The sequence below is a fragment of the Lepidothrix coronata genome, unplaced genomic scaffold, assembly GCF_001604755.1.
Source record: "Lepidothrix coronata isolate B3197 unplaced genomic scaffold, Lepidothrix_coronata-1.0 Scaffold7, whole genome shotgun sequence".
Lineage (NCBI taxonomy): Eukaryota > Metazoa > Chordata > Aves > Passeriformes > Pipridae > Lepidothrix > Lepidothrix coronata.
Window position 1 is genome coordinate 5,795,541 of NW_016690187.1, and position 12,688 is coordinate 5,808,228.

At 36.0% G+C, this 12,688-nt stretch overlaps 1 protein-coding gene across 10 annotated transcripts in view; it reads left to right on the top strand.

The window, feature by feature from the left end:
• The window catches only part of PDE1A (phosphodiesterase 1A), a 206,501-nt gene that overhangs the window by 150,865 nt on the left and 42,948 nt on the right, over positions 1-12,688 (top strand). For all 10 annotated transcript variants that reach the window (XR_001878058.1, XM_017835008.1, XM_017835017.1 and 7 more), the window contains 3 exons: positions 10,536-10,718; positions 11,161-11,227; positions 12,183-12,299. Coding sequence is in view for 9 of the 10 variants with exons in the window: in XM_017835008.1 (XP_017690497.1) it covers positions 10,536-10,718; positions 11,161-11,227; positions 12,183-12,299 (367 nt within the window). In the remaining variant the exon portion in view is untranslated. The remainder of the gene's footprint in view (positions 1-10,535; positions 10,719-11,160; positions 11,228-12,182; positions 12,300-12,688) is intronic.

Here is a 12,688-nt window from a genome sequence, read left to right on the forward strand (position 1 = left end):
TCTATCTATCTATCTATCTATCTAAATATATTACATATATTGAAATTATCAACAAACTTCTATTTTGGCTCATATTACCATAATAGAGGCCATAAAGGAACAAAAGCAGCGTATCACTGAGCCAAGTGCCAGTGGAGGCTGAATTAGCTTGTGTGGTTGCATTTGTCCTTGTTCCCACCAAAGAATACAGGTTCTTTGTCCTGCACAGAGCTACCTCTGTGGGAGTCTGGAACTGAGTTAACTGGTCTCACTAGTAGATTAGAAATAATAGTTTAGATCAGAAGCAAAACAGCCTATTCCTGCTGAGCCTGAACATGTAATTTTATACATCACAAAGTTCAAATGACTTCAGTGAGTTTCTTACATATGATTTGCTGTTCAGTCAGTCTCTGCAACTCACATGAAAATACCCATGCTTTGTATTTTAATCCCATTCTTGAGCCCTGGATTTTGTCCTGATGAATTTACTGACCCATTGCTTAGGTATCCAAGCAGAGGAAGACCACAGCTTCAACCAGCAGTCTAAAATTTAATCCTGTCTGTGGTGGTCTCTCCTTACCTTTCTAGGAGACAGACTTGAATATCAGCTGAGGGAAAGCACTCTTAAATATCTCTACAGACAGAATAGGAATAGCAACAAACAGAGAGTTCATTATAAGCATCCTAACTTATCTTTCTGTTATGGTGCATATCCTGTTACACAGGATAATAAAATGCTCCCACCAACGGTCGCTCACCTATTGCAAAAGGACCTTCTGCAATTCTTCACAGCAACAGAGATGAAAAAAGCAAAAAGACAAGTCAAAACTAAGGTCAATAAAGAGGCCTAAGTATCACATATCTCACTGAGGATGTTCAATAATGTAGCCAAGGATCAAGGAAGAGCCCAGTCTGTTCCACAGCTCTGGGAAACCATTTGTGCTACTTAAATATTAAATCTCAGGCACTGTTCTGGAAAAAACACTTCTCTTTATAAGCCTGAGTCTTTTCCAGTGATCAGTTCCAATTTCTTACAGTAGAAGACACCCATTTTTTTCCCCTGTATACTGTTACTTTGAGTTTCTTGAAATCCTGTATCATACTATAAAGTTGTGTATGCACATAGAAGTACATGCAAACGTGTAAGCTGATGGCATATTGAATCTTTATTTATAGTGCAACTATTAGCTGGAAGTAGCTGTAGAATTCACACCCTTTAGCAGAGGATGAAATATTTTTTTCAGGTCCTCTGACTCCCTTTGTCTGCTGCCATGTTTTTCTACGCTATAGTCATTTATCTGAGCATTTTTTATAACTATGTACATATACTTGTTTCCATACTTGAGCTTTCTAAAACTGTATATAGCTGGGTTGGGGAAAAGGCAGAGAAACAACACAACAGATTCTATTTATGAAGTCCAAAGAAGAAGAGAATAGTGTTCTTAGAAACAGGGATAGGCAGCAGGGACAACCTTCCAAAATGAGGAAAAATTGGTTTGGGCCAATGACTGTCAATATCCCATATAAAAGGTTCTGAGTTGACGGAAAGCTGGAGAGCACAGACATCAGGTACCTCGTAAGTGCTGCTTTCCCATGAGCTTCATTATCTGTGGCCCCATGTCACTTGATAAGCTTGTTTAACAGGTCCTTTTCAGGACTGCTGCATCTGTCAGTGCTGAATAATTGTAAGCTGCACTAAATGCTCCCATGAAAGAGCTCTAACACTTTGGTAGCTGAAGCAGAGGTTTATTGTCAGCTGAAAATAGCCAGTGAAACTCTCACAGTTCCAGCCCCTCAGCGGATCTGCTCTGTGGAAGAAGTTCAAACTTACTTAATAGGTGTTATAAATAATTCTGACAAATCTTGAAGAATTTTCTCCGTTAGTACCTTCCACTTGGCTCAAGGCAATGGAAGAAGGATATTTAGATTCAGACAGGAAATAAATACAGCCTGATAATTCAGTCATGACAGCTGTTCCGTTCCTTGTAAACACAGCTCTTCATTCATGCAAAGTAAGAAGAAAATAAATCTAATAAAATCTAGATGGAAATTACAAGATTTTAAAAATGTATGTATTCCAAAGATAAATTAAAAAAAAAAAATTCTTGTGGAGAATACTTTTAGGTTGTTCTGAGTAAAATCAGAATATTTTATTCCAATTATGTCTTATTTTTTAATGCTTTAATGTTTTAGAAAATACACTTGATTTCAGGAGGATTTTTATCAGAGCAGTTTAAATTCCATATGGGGCTTTTAGTTTGTTTCAGGCTGTATAATACCCTTCTAGAAAACCTTTAACCCTTTGGGAACTTTTGACTTAGAAGAGACTGTGTTTCAGTAATGTGTGAAGTAGCTCTGTTGTATATAGCTGGCAATTGCTTTGAGCATCTTTGATTCAACAAGACAAAATAACAAACATAGGTTCATGAAGTGAAAGGAAATGTCATTAAGGGTAAGTGGCATTATAACAATATATGTTTGCATGAGAGCTCTGGAAATAGTGCAGGTATTTCAATGATACTATCATGGCAGACACAGTTCTTCTTGATAAAAAGCTTTTATTTAGAAAAAAAAGTACACACTGTGATACATATAATGTTAGCTAAAAAGGAGGTCATTAAATCCAAACTTTGCTGTTGTAATGAACACCTTGGACTACACTGAATTCCCAGTGTACTACTCCAGTAATGCTCCAAATATTTCTGCAGTTTTGGGGCTTAAATAGGGACAAACATCCTCAAACATCCAAAAAGGAAATAGTTTAAATTGCAAGACAAAGAGCTTTGTCATTTCATGCCACCAAATGTCTGTGTGAGCCTTGAAGTGCACCACAGAAATATTCGTGACAAGGAAGATAGTGAGATAATAGAACTAAACAACTTGTAAAAATGTGGACTGACTATTTAGGCTATAAATCATGCCCATGTGTATCTTTGTTGTGTGGAGTCCAAGGAAGAAGATTCTAAGGAGCAAATACTTGACTGGATACTGGTGCTCAGAGAGCTCTGTGTTGTGGAGGTGTGAATGGAGCTTAGCAAGAGGCCAACAACTAAATGAAATTCTGCTGTTTCCAGGAGCTGCTGAGATGAGGAACAGTCAGTATAGCCTGCTATTGGCCAGCTCTCAGTTTTGGTTATGTTTGCAAGCCGGAGAAGGCTGTTCCCTGGTATTTTCAAATTTTTCAATACTGCAACAGAACCTCAGTCCATGGCAGCTACTCCATATTAGGCTAGGAATTGATATCTCAAAAAATAATAAGCTGGGATACTTATTTGATAACCCTGTGCTTTCTTTCACTCTCTTCTAGGCATCAATATATGTTTAGCAGCTTGTTCTTATTTTAAATGAGAGCAAAAGTCAGTAAAGGTTCCTACTTTCATGTTTCTTTTAATTTTCATGAGCTGTATTTTATTATCAGTGTAGCGAGGCTCTAAGCTAGCGCTACATAAGTTGCTGCTGAGCATCTCACAGCAGGAATCTGTTACTTGATTTTGCAGGGCCATTCACATTCTATTCTCACCTGTAGCATATGAGGTGTAGCGGGTTTTTTAATTCACATAGTTTCACTGACTGTAAGGCTCTAGTTATGGAAGAAATTGTGCCAATGCAGACACTGTTATCTATTGAGGTTAACCAGCAGAGATTATCACACTGCAAATCTCTTAGATGGTGCAAGGATTGAGAAAGTTAAATTCTTTTACATCAGAGACGTAGCTATTTTTTAAAGCTTTTAAAAAATATATTTTTAGTCTTTCTACCTGAACAGTGGGGCATTCAGTTAATGATGCAATTTATTTTGAAGGATCTAGAAAATATTTCTCCTCAAAATTACTGTTTTTGGCAAAATCTATGAATATTAAAGAAAATATTCTGCCCAATGATACAAGGATAAAACAGGTGGAATGGGATGCCCTATTTCGTAGTAATTTGCCAGATGTAAAATATGATCTGTATGATTCCTCTCTGAGATGATTTAGTTGAGGAGAGATTTGAAGTGGCAATTATTTAAGCATGAAGTTAAATTATAATCTTTAATATTCAGTCAAGTTTGCTGTGAGTGTGTATTGCTGTCCTCCACAGCCAGCCCGCGGTTAAATGTACTTTGCCTGAAGTTGTCAGTAACAAATGTACCATTTGAAGTAAATCATTCAGTTTATCCATTAGGGGCACCTACAATTGATGCTTTTTTAAAAGCTGCTATTGAGAAAAAGCTTATTGTGTTGAGATTAGTACAGTGTATTTCACCCTTATAAAAGCTTAAAATAAGCCTTTGAAATCTTTAGTATTAAGCTAAAGGTTTGGGGTTTTTTTCTGAGGAAAGCTTACAACAGTATTAAAGTTATACAAAAAAATACACTTAAAATCACTGAAAATCTATTAAATTCTGACTAAAACTCCTCAGTTCACTTAGCATATTTAATAAATGGAGGGCATGCCTTTTCTGTCTCAAAGTTACTGCTGTTATTTTAGTTCTGAATCATGCCCCGAGTTAGTCTCAGCCCTACTGAACTCCAAGAGTACCGCGTTAAAGCAGCCGAATAAAAAGAAAACAGAAAAGAAGTGAAAAGTAAAAGTAAATACATTGGCTCATAGCTGTACTCCTGAAAAGTGATATTGTTTTTAGGCGTGAGTATCCTGACCTAAAACTAAAGATGTTGTTGGTCTTTGGTATATACCTCTGTATTTCCAAACAGGCAGTACATGTCAACAAGTGAACATTTCCAGTAACAATGGTCCTTCCTACATTACGTGTCTTCTGTTGTAATACCTATATTTCATCCAGACTATTTTCCATTTATTTAATTGATTGGTAATTCTTCATATGAAGACAATTCTTCTAAGAATGTGCTAATTTTATGGGTACAACATGTTGGTAAATTCATAATTTCCTTTAGAAAGACCTCTATGTACTAAAAATGCACCTCATTCATTTTTGAAATTTGCTTATCCTCGGTAGGAGTCAAGAGAGTCTTTTAGTGGATGTTAGTAGAAATTGTAATGGACTATAGAGGATGTAAATATTGATTTAATATATTGGTTTATGCTCATTCAGGAAGATAGTGAGATAATAGAACTAAACAACTTGTAAAAATGTGGACTGACTATTTAGGCTATAAATTCTTCTGGATTTAAACCTAGAAGAGGACTTTTCTCAATTCGCTCTTAAGGGCTTGATTAATTCACTAATCAGCAAAGAGCTAATACCTCCTTCTCAATCTCTCCTCTGGAAATCTTTTACCACCTCTGTTAGGCAGCATGACTGATCAGCACTGATGGATTTTTTTCCCCCATAGCTATTATCTAATTTTATTTTTTTAATTTTCTTTTCTTTCTTTTTCTCGGTAGTACATCTGATATATTCCTAAGGGAAAAGCAATATACTTCTGACTAGTCCATTACTATATTTAAAATTCTGATTAAATGAAAAGAGAGCAAGAAATTATCACCGCTTGAATTTTGAAAAATTATTCTTGGCAAAAACCACAGTACTGTGACAAGAAGATCAAGTTATTAGTTACTATGACTGCAATATTAATTGATTGCTAAGCTGAAATGCCATGGGCCATGTCTTACTTATTCCCACAACTGTCAATGGAAGTTCTACTCATGGAATGAATAGAACTAAATAACCCAGCCTCCCCCTCTCCTTCCCACGCATATCTCTTCCTCATATTGCATCTACTTAACAGGCTAATGATATATGAGCAAAATAAATGTATGTAACCCTGAAATTCTGACTTCATGTTGAAAAAACATACTTTCTGTGGCACATTTTGTTACAGCCTTTTTGTTTCGTTTCTTAGCATTTTTGGGTGTTCCTTAGCTTTATGGAAGAAAAATTGGTGTGTGTGCCTTGGTATATATTAGTATATGTTTTTGCCTAAAAGACTCAGGATGAAAAAAACTCCAGGGCAATTTAAGTAGGAGGTAAGATAAGGCAAGGTTTTAATGAAGCCTCTCAGGCTCTGGGAATACAAACCATGTGCACGCTCCCTGACTCAGGTGTTACAATTTTTGTAATGATGTCTATCCAATCCGTGTTTGTCCACCCCCCAGCCTTTGCCCCGTTCTGCCCCTCGGGAATTGAGTCTGAGGGAGTTTTGGAAACCCCTCTTTCTCATCTTCATCTTCTTTGGAGCACGTACAGTCCTTGGAGGCTTTCCAAAGTTCTGGGTTTGAAGGTTGCTTTGCCCTGGTGATATCTTGTTGTCCAGGCCAGGGTGCAGATGTTCTTAAACAGAATGAAGGCCTACCTTGAAAAAGAGACTAAATATGTGACTGGAATTTAGGGGGAATTGATATGGAATGGGGTAATAGGGTTGGGTATGTGTAACTACTGTGCTAAAGGGTGAGGAATATATTAAATACAGCTACTTCTAAAATCTACAAAAATTAAAAAATCAAAAACCTCCAAGGCAACATATATTTATTTAATAGAACTAGGATATTTGAGTTCATGCCTCCCAGTTAAACAGAGTTTATCTCAGTAAGTTTTACTTGAAGACTGATTTTGTGGAACAACTATGTAGCTTTTAAATGCCCACAATCTCTGATCTTCAGGGTGATTGATTTGGAGATGAGACTTTGGGTCTTGCAGTCACTCCATTCCAAATATTTTCTAAGCTAGAGGTTCTAGCCTTGTGTTTCACAGCTATGGTCACTTGTCCACTAATTTACAGAGCGACATTTTTGAACCTATGTAGGAGTTTACATATTGGAGAATGTCACAAAATTATATTGCAATTTACAAATTACATTTTGCTATTTACAATTATAAATTATATTCCAAAATCTTGCAAAAATCCTTGTAATATTTGATAGGAAGTTCAGTGGTTTAACTGTGTGTCTTTGTTTTGATCCTGTCTTCTGCTTTTCTGATTTTATTTCATCTCCATCCTTTTTTTTTTTTTTAAAGATATAGAATCATAAAATGTGTTGGGTTGGGTTGTAAGGAACCTTAAAGATCATCTGCTTCCAACCCTCCTCCCATTTGTGGGGGCACCTTCCATCAGACCAGGTTGCTCAGAGCTCCATCCAGACTGACCTTGGACACGTCTAGGGTGGGGCATCCACATCTCTGAGTAACCTGTTCCACTGCTACAGCACCCTTGCAGTAAAGAATTTCTTCCTGACATCTAATCTAAATCTCTCCTCTTTTAGTTTAAAATGTTCCCTCTTGTTCTAGCACTATCTGACTGTGTAAGAAGATGCTCTCCCTCTTTTTTATAAGCCCCCTTTAAGTACTGAAAGGCTGCAGTGAGGTATCCCCAGGTTAAAGAAATGCTTTCACAATTAGTGAGTAAAAGGTGAACAATTAGATGTATTTCACAGTACTTATATATCTAGACCCATGGAAATATAATGGAAAGACTGTATTTTATAATCAAAGTAAAAATAGATGAATAAAAGTTGACAAAAGCTGGAAGCTGTGAAATTAGTTGAAATTGGATTCTAAGAATTTTTTATAATTAAGCATATTTTGTATGAAGCAATATATAGTCTAATTTATTTTCCTTCCTACATAAAATTTCCATCAAATTGGGGAATTTGATGGAACCATCAATTTTTTCAGATGTGTGGACCCATATAGGAGCCCTGTCCCTGTAATTACAAAAGAATGGCAGTCATTAGTGAAATTGTTCAAAGGCCATTTCTAGCAATGCATATGCCATGAGTAATTTTCCCCAATATAATTCTTATTCTTCAAAAGGTCAGGAAAGTCTAGAAAATAGACAGTTGTGAGATGAATGACTAGCCCTTATTTCCTCTCCTTGAATGTAGTTCCAGTTAGGCTTCTCAAAGAAACTAATTCTTTTTGAGAAGTTGTTAAGCTTGTGTGTTGAGGGAGCTGCAAGATTTTGTACTTGCAACGTAATTCTATATTGCAGTTACTTTCCTACTATTGAAGTTGGAAGCAGAGACACTGAAACTCTCTCTCCCCCTTGGCATGTTGTTCAGTCATCTCTTGTCAGAGAGCAGTGGTCCCATGAAAATAACTGATTAAATAAACCCTTTTTACAAATACTGTTTTCTTAGATCTGTCTTCATGAAGTAAGTTCTGTTACTGTCATTTACAGACTGAATAATCCTCCTACTTTACAGGTGAATGGTTAAAATGATTAGATAAACTTCAGTGTGTCTTGCTGGCCCTAATTTGTACTGCAGTGGCTCATATCTGCAGAGCTCAGGAACTGGTCCCAAATTCAGGCTGTAGCAAACTGATGTAGAGCTCTGCTTCATGCTGCACAGGTGATGTGGAATATCCCTGCTGCATGCCGTGAGGCAGCCTAATGCCCATGGTCCTTTTATTGCTGGAATGTTTTCATCTAATTTAAGAGTTGAAATAGTTAGAAAAATATGTTTTAGGGATTATAAGGTTTATCCCTTATTGTACTAAAAATATATCAAATGTCAAATATTCCTCAAAAATATAAATGTACTGATTTCTGCAGGGATATGTAATAATGGTGTTAGACTGGTATGGATTTCAGTGGACTATAGCATTGTTTTTAATGTAGGGAATAAAGCCAATTTATATCCTTTGGCCTATGCCCAATCTCAGCCTTCATTCAGTTTTGCAAGATAATTTGCCCAAATCCTTTCATCTACACAAGTCTTGCTCCTCCAATTGAAGTTACTGATTTTTGGTCTTTGTCCCACTTTCAGAAAATTTCATAATTCTTGTCCATTCTGCTCTTCTTGCACTCCATGTTAAAGAACTTTCCTAGACTGATAATTCTATGTCTCTGAAAAATAGGAAAGTTTCTGCTGTTCTTTCAGTAAACTGGGGGAGGATGAGGGGTGCATTTTATGGAATTTTTTTTAGATCCAGTTTTAAAACCTTACAAAATAGCCTGCTAGCCAAATGAGCTGCTGAAACTGAGGACAGAGCAGAGGAACAAAACTACACTACGCTCACTGTTCACCAATAATTTATATGACTCTTCTGACATCATACTTCCTACTAGGCATCGTCCTATAATCCCTCAGATAGCATTAGATTTATGTAGGGATTCCTTTGAACTGTACCGTATTCAGGCTTTTCTTAAACATCTATGTTGCTGCTTAATCTCTGTATGTGCCAGAGAAGACCTCAATTTGGCCAGGTTTTGAAAACCTGCAAGAGAAATAGAGAAAGTGAAAAGTGTGAAAGAGACATCAAACTAATATGAGGAGGGAGTGCACAAATAGGGAAAAGAGTTAACAGTTTTGCTAAGGGTAGAAAGAAAAGACAATAGCAGAGGTGTAAACATGAAAATGGATAGGAAAGCGATAACTTTCCTTTCCCAAATATCCATCCACAAATATGTTAGCTGAATTCCCACCAAATTTCTTTCCCAGTAATCCTGTTCACTCAGGAGAAGAGGCCCATGTTTTAACTTGACAAGCGGATTGTTTCATAAAAAAATCACACTCAACAATATTTTGTCCATCATTGCTTTATGTCCAATTCACACAAACTTGAGGAGTTTCAGAACGGCAGCACTGGAGAAATAGATTTATATAATCAAATAGTATCAGCAATTCAGTTGGTACCACTTTCAACAAAACATTTTAGAAGAGTGGCATGCTTTGCATATGTTCAGGTCATCCTAACTCTGGGACTTCTTTCATAATTGTGTGAAAGAAAACTTGACAGCTGACTAAATAAGGGATTAGATTCTTGGAAAGTCTCAGCAGTCTGAGTGATATGGGCAAATAACAGCAAGAAAAAATTTATAGAAGTGTGGATTGGAAGTGTTGAGTCTGTTTTAAGAGAATATTTAGTTACATGTTTCTTCTAAATAAACTGATGACCTTCAAGTCAGTTTTGTTTAAGTGAAGTTTCTTTTTAATATTTTTCTATTTTTCAAGATCTATACCTAAGTTTTTCTAGCTTTTTGAACTGCTTAGAACTGTGAAAGCTGACTTGCAATCCAATCTTGTATAATATCTTTATTGCTATGATTTTGGTACCATGCTTTTAATAGGATTACACATCTCCACACAGAAGGAATTCTCTTTATTAAAGGAATTAATTCTCTTTAATACTTTTATTGCACTACAATAAAATGACAAACATGTATACAGGGTCTTCATTGACATGCATTCACCATAGCATTGCTATGTAATATCATTTACTTTGCATCTAAGTATCAAAACAATTTTTGCACCATTTTGGGTGGACCACTGGTGTTCTTGGTTATAGCAGCAACTCCTCTTTCTACAGATGTTCCTGTAAGTCAATCTTTTAGATTTTATAGCTCATTGTTTACACTTCAATCTACCACAGCTTTGATAACTTTGTCGAAAAATCTTCTTTTGCCTTCAGTTGAATATCTTCCATTTTAATATCTTTTACCTTCTGGAACATGACCAGTGGGAGAGAGAAGAGATCTGCTGTGTGCAGCTTCCCTTTGGCCTCTTCCAGAGAAGACATTTAGTAATGTGCTGAGTCAATTTACAGACAACCTCGGCTCCTCTGAAATCAAGTTTTGTTGGCTGTTCACCTCTCTGTACTCCTCTTTGCTTCGGTCTGACATCTTGTTGGTTACTTTGTATTAATCTTTTTGTAGGAAACTTTTGGACACTGAGGATGAACTCTCTGACATCCAGTCGGATTCGGTCCCGCTGGAAGTGCGGGACTGGTTAGCTTCTACATTCACAAGAGAAATGGGAATAGCGAAGAGGAGATCTGAAGAAAAGCCCAAATTCCGAAGCATTGTGCATGCTGTACAGGCTGGGATTTTTGTAGAAAGGTGAGAGTTTGGTTTTCTTATCGCAGCAAGTGCAGCATTTAACCACAGTGTCTGCCATTGAAGATCCTTTAAGAGATCGTATGAACCTGAACCGAATCTCTGAGCCAGGTATATGCTTGAGTTTCTGCAATCACTTTATATTTGTATATAGAAATCCAGGTGAAACCTCTAAATTTGTAAAATCTCCTGAAGGGTGGAAAATTCTGGGGATGAACTCAAAGGCTTTGCAACTTCTGCAGTAAATTGTACCAAAGACTGCTCTAACATAAAAGAGGGGCTTTTCTCATAAGTTCATAAAAAGATTTATGTAATCTTTGGCATCAGACCATTTAATAGCTTAGTGTTATTTCAAAAGCTCTGAAAAATGAATTAAAAGAAGATAAATTGTTCTGGTACTTTTTATAGGAGTGCTATGTCTTGATATTTTATTTGTTTTCTTTAGGATGTATCGAAGAACTTCAAGCATGGTTGGTTTGGCATACCCATCAGAAGTGATAGTCACATTTAAGGTGAAATAAGTCTAATCATTGTTGAATTTGAATGTATTTGTACTCATGTTTAGTGACTTTTAGGGTGAAATGAAGTTATTTTTCTACTGAGCATACCCTAGCCATAGTTAGTACTACAGAACTTAACACATAGAACAGAGAAATTAGTAGTTAAAAATTCAAAACCAGCATATGATTCTGTTTAATTGTGATTTCATTTAGACATTATTAGAACAATAGGATGAAATTTGTATAGACATTTTTATAGAAATGTGAGGTGTAGTTTTATCAGCTCCCAGTGGTATGGTAATCAGTGTCTCAGACAGGAGTATTTTTTTCCTTTTTAGGAAAGAAAAAGGAGATAGTATTGGGATAGAACTAACAAAAGAATCCAAAGCTTGTGGAAGAAGTACAGTATTTGCTCTGAATTTAAGGTATTGCTTCAGTTCACATAAAAGACAATCTTTTATGGAGAGCTGAGTTCCTATGTCTATGTGAGCAATTAAAAACTGGTATTTCTTGAGAATTGAGTACTTCAGCTTTTCCTCTTAAAGTCAAACACTGTTACATTACTCTCAAATTTCTTTATGGTTAATGACATCAGTGTTAATGATCTATTTAAAGGATGGTATTCACATTGCTCCATAAGGTTCTTTATACGATTTGTACACAGAAAGTTAAATTTGAAAGATTAAGACCTTTGACTCAAAGCATGCAAAGTTGCCTACGTCATGTTACAAGTATTTTATTCATAACTGGCACAACTGTTTTCATCATTAATATTGAAATAGTCAATAATGTTTTAGCTACAGTAGGAGTTTGAAAGAATTGGACAATAAAAAACCCAACAAACTCTCCTCCTTCCCTCAAAAAACCCTCCAAAATATCTTTTCTAATAATCAACTGGAACCTTTTTAAGCAGATGGAAATGTTATGGTTTTTTGTTTTTTGTTTTTTCTTTTCCCCTCATCTGCAGGATGTTGATAAATGGTCTTTTGACGTATTTACCCTAAATGAAGCAAGTGGAGAGCACAGTCTGAAATTTATGATGTATGAGCTGTTTACCCGATATGACCTTTTGAGCCGTTTCAAGGTCAGGAACTACCCACAAATAAAATAATGTATGCAAAAATATATATGTCAAATTTAAAATGCAAGGATGACAGCATAAGTTGGACTTTTTTTTATTGTACGATGCAATGCAAAGAATATGACAAATCAAATATTGTAATATTCCAATTGTTCTACCAAATGAAACTTCTGCAAGCCAAAAAATGGAAACACCCATGTCATGTCATTTGTAAGCATTACAAAAATAGATTATGTATACAGCCTATTTGCTCAGTAGGACTGAATCAGTGACCCAGCTTCCTGGAACAAAGATTACTAATAATGCAGAAAACTGTAGTTAGTCTTAAGTACTTTTTTCATGGTCTAGATCATAGTATGTTGCTCACTACTGTCGAGGGGCTTCAGATGAAC